General features: G+C 38.3%; 1 protein-coding gene across 1 annotated transcript; it reads right to left on the bottom strand.

Annotated features, from left to right (window-relative positions):
* Positions 1 to 479: 479 nt before the first annotated feature.
* Positions 480 to 2,876, bottom strand: LOC139314991 (protocadherin alpha-10-like). The gene has a single exon (XM_070941010.1). It carries the CDS (start codon positions 2,874 to 2,876, stop codon positions 480 to 482), a length of 2,397 nt encoding a protein of 798 aa, XP_070797111.1.
* Between the last annotated feature and the right edge of the window lie 1,758 nt (positions 2,877 to 4,634).

Below are 4,634 nucleotides of genomic sequence, written 5' to 3'. Positions count from 1 at the left end.
TATGAGCAATGTTCTTTTAAAAGTTTGCAATACATGCATCAGCCATAAATATTGTCCAAAAAACCCATCAGATTGAGAATCCATTCTTTATTCATTAAAGAATAAAATAATTCACAAAGGCAGGATCATTATTAATGTTCCATTTGTTTAGCAGATGAATCATTGTCAAAAGTAGTAAGTTGCAAAACCTAATAAGTACCCAGTGTCACTTTTGATGGAGAGATGCCATATTAAGTAAAATAATGCTAGTAAGCTTACTTATTTTTCTATTATAGAAACAACTTTGATAACTATTAAATAAACTACAAATCAAACATGTACTTCAGTAGCCACATATTCCAAAATTTCTAAGAATTAATGACTTTTAAATCAACTGGAAGAGGTTCATTGCCAAGACTATCTTTTTAAATTTAACATTTCAATAAAACAATATTTTGTATTTAGATTAATCCTAAATTAGAAGCACAGGTATAGAATGTTTACTTAATGTCAAAGACTCCACAATGAGCACAACTCACCTCTTTAGCTGAATCTGAGATCAATTCTGTCCCATTCCTAAATTCCCCATTATTTGCAAAAACAGGAATGTTGGGACTGAAAATCATAAGGTCACTCTTGGCACCAGCCTCTGCACTCACACCTGCCAGGATGTGGCTGTGGCGATTGGAATAGGACCAGCTGCCCACTTCGCTGGCACACACCAGGGTGGCCATGCCAGGGCCATAAACCATGGATTCCTTTGCCTTGCAGTGGCATCGCAGGGCCACATAGATGAGAGTGGACAGCAAGAAGAGACTGGAAACAGAGCAGATGGCAATGATCAGATAGACGTTGATTGAGTCCACCAGGGGCACAAAGTTCTCCCCTGACCATGGGAGGGTAATATCTGTTTTGATTGTCTGACCACTTGTCACAAGTGACACACTCAGGGTAGCTGTGGCTGAGAGTTGAGGTTTTCCATGGTCCTTCACAAGAACCAACAGACTCTGGATTCTGCTTTCTTCTGACTCACCCAGAGAATATTTGGTACTCACCTCACCACTATACTGTCCCACAGACCATGGGCCACTACTTTCTTCAACTAGTTCATATCTTAGCCATGCATTGTATCCAGAATCTGCATCCAAGGCATGGATCTTGCCTACAATATGCCCAGGCATCACAGGGACCACTAGAAGAATCAGGTTCTCTTCTGAAGATCCTGACATAGCAGGTGCATTGTCATTCTCATCCATCACAAAGACTTGAACAGTTGCATTGCCACACAAGGTGGGCATTCCAGCATCCTTGGCTCTCACCTGAAACTCCAGCAGTTTCAACTCCTCATAGTCCAAGGACTGCAAAGCATAAAGTTTTCCACTCTCCGAATGTACAGAGATGTAGTTTGACAATGGCCAGAGCTTCTCATCTATCCAATAGGTGATCAGAGCATTCCCAGCAACATCTGGATCCAAGGCAGATACTGTGAAGATGTGAGCACCAGGGGGATTGTTCTCCTTCACAAAGACTGTGTAGGAGGGTTGAGTGAAAGCTGGAGCATTATCATTTATGTCACTGATAGGCACTAAGAGGGTGATACTAGAAGAGAGTGGTGGAATGCCTTGATCTTCCACTGTCACAACAAACTTGTACTCAGCCACCTGTTCTCGATCTAAAGTTGCGTCAAGAATCAGGGAGTAGTAATTCTTGAATGTGAACTTGAGTTTGAAGGGTACTCCAGTGGGCCATAAAAAACATCTTACCTGTCCATTGATTCCAGAATCCTTGTCTAAAGCACTGATAATGGCTACCACAGTCCCTAGTGTGGAATCTTCTGGTAATGGCACAGATATAGAATTGACAAATACTTCAGGAATATTGTCATTTATGTCCAATATGTCGATAAGAACTTTACATTGTTTGGACAATGGAGGACTGCCTTTATCTTCTGCAACAATATGAAGTTCATAGAAATTTGTGTCTTCATAATCCAATTTTTCAATCACCTTGATTTCCCCAGTATCAGTATTAATTCCAAATGTGTTTTTAAAATGTAGAGGTACTTTATTACTAAAAAAATAAGACATTTCCCTATTAATCCCCTCATCTAAGTCTATAGCATTCAGATTAATAACTAATGACCCACTAGCTGTGTTTTCTAGCAATTTTATCCTATAAACAGATTGATTAAATACAGGAGGGTTGTCATTGACATCCAGCACCTTGATGACTAGCTGAACAGTTCCTGTGAGTTTTGGTTCACCCCCATCAGTGGCTGTCAGTACTAAATGATGCACAGGGCTCTCCTCTCTGTCAAGTGGAACCTTCAGTACAAGAACTACAGAGTTGGTCTCATCTTCATCACTTCCTGAATCAAGAGAAAAATGGTTGTTTGGGCTGAGCTTGTAAGTTAGCACAGCATTAGTACCAATATCTGCATCAGATGCTCCTTCTAATAAGAACTGGGTACCAGACGTTATGAGTTCTGCTATACTCAGGATCTGTTCCCTGGCTGAGAAGATGGGAGGATTGTCATTCATGTCTTTAATTTCAACCTCCACATGGAAGAACGCCAGAGGTTTCTCCACAATCACCTCCAGGTGAAGGACACAGTCTGCATTCTTGGCACACAGCTCCTCCCTGTCTATCCGGGAATTTACAAACAAGATCCCATTCTGCAGGTTTACCTCAAAATAGTCCTTCTCTCCTTTGGACAGCATCCGGAACATCCGAGGCACCAGCTTGCTCACCTCCAACCCCAGATCCTGGGCGATGCGGCCCACAAAGGTGCCATGCTGGGATTCCTCCAGCACAGAATAATGGAGCTGACCGCTCCCCATTTCCCAGGCAGTGTGGAGCAGAAGCAGCTGCAGCAGCCCCTTCGGCCAGGTAAGCATCGCAGATACAGGCACAACACCAGCAAGCTCTTCTCTTTTTCTCTAAATATCTTGTCTCAAAGGTGTTAGGAGCAGAGCCCACTTACCCCAGCCATACTGGCAATGCATTCATAGGTTGAATCTTGGTTTATTGAGCTTGCTCTGTTGTTTGATATTCCCACTGTGGATCCTGCTGGTAGAAATCTCAATCCCTTTAAGGGTGGAGCTCTACATTTTCAGTTTCACTTGAAGATTTCCTTAGGAAAGAGCGACCTCTTGTGATTATAATTAAAAATGTTTCTTTTTGTACACCTACATATTAAATTAATTTGTTTCCTTATATACAGTATATATATGCTTTTATTTCTATTCCTTGCAGTGAGATGTGTGATTATTTGCAGAAGGGGCCTCAGGATCAGGATTAAATAAACTAATGAATTCCATTTCAAAGATTGTTGTGAAGTGCCCATTGTTCACTCATATAAAATATGTACAGTATATTGTTGTGCATATGTATCTCTATACATTTTCTTTTCTTTTTGCTTTTCTTTTGTCTTTTCATTCCACAATATTTCAATTTTTATAGTTGCAAGTTCTTCTGATGTTTTATTTTGTTAAACAAAAGCAAAGCATTTCTCATTTTTTAAAGTTTTATATATCACATACACACCAGCATGCCTACTGTCCCTGTCCAACTGCCCCCATTTATTTGTATTTATTTCCTTCGTTCATGTCCATGTTCATATTTATACCTTGTACATGTTTGAGAAACTAAATAAAATTACCTTCTCTTTTTTCCACATATATCACCTGCTTTGTATCAGATGCAGCTATATGAAGACAATATTTTGAATAATTAATACTGAATATTCTTCATTAATATTCTTTATCTTTTTATTCATTTTGATCACCACTCATTTACCATGCAAGCTGGGATGGCTAACATCCATTTAAAAATAACAAAAAATTAAAACAAATTAAAAGTACATGCTGTTTAAAACTGATGTCCTGCGCTCCTGCTGACTTGATTTTAAGTTGGTTTTTAAAAATCTATTTAGATTGATAAACCAGTGGCAAGCTTGCAAGGTATTCGATCCTTTCACTGGACAATTCTCATAGTGCTGATCCTTCCTGCCTTTCTGTTCCAAAAAAAAAAAAAAAAAGCCTTCCTCTATATAGAAATGTTATATAACATTTCTATATAGAAATGTTTAGATAAATAAAAATATTTATACATATAAACATATTTTTACAAAATTAAGTTTCTATAAACACGAATCAATATTCACATACATGTGTGCACAAGCTGCATATTTTTTTAACAAAACCCTTTTTACTGCCATTCTTGTCCCAAAGGTGCTTTTTCAAATGTCAACATCTTCAAGGAAAAGCAAAGATAGTCCAAATGACTTTTGAAAAGCTCCTTTGGAACAACCATGATTTGGATGATTGAGAATCTCCATAGAGATACTGCCATTCTTCTGGACTTATTATCTCTCTTTTTTTTTACTGCTGTAATAGCATAATAATTATAACTTTTGGCTTGCAAATAGAATGTTTCTGGTTTGAAATTTTGCAGAAAGTTCTTTAATTCCTTCCTTCCTTCCTTCCTTCCTTCCTTCCTTCCTTCCTTCCTTCCTTCCTTCCTTCCTTCCTTCCTTCCTTCCTTCTATTTATATATCTACTCATCACACAAACATGACTGGCATACAATAAAAAACAAGCTACAGAAAAACAACATTATAACATTCTACAATTAACAAAACAACATTACTGATG

The sequence above is a fragment of the Pituophis catenifer genome, unplaced genomic scaffold, assembly GCF_029215685.1.
Source record: "Pituophis catenifer annectens isolate HBS135680 unplaced genomic scaffold, rPitCat1.0.hap2 SCAF_3, whole genome shotgun sequence".
Lineage (NCBI taxonomy): Eukaryota > Metazoa > Chordata > Lepidosauria > Squamata > Colubridae > Pituophis > Pituophis catenifer.
Note: the sequence above shows the minus strand (reverse complement) of the source record. Positions and strands in the feature narration are given on the sequence as shown.

Excerpts from the sequence above, each read along its gene's own strand:
- LOC139314991 (XM_070941010.1), bottom strand. The coding sequence starts at position 2,876 with ATGCTTACCTGGCCGAAGGGGCTGCTGCAGCTGCTTCTGCTCCACACT.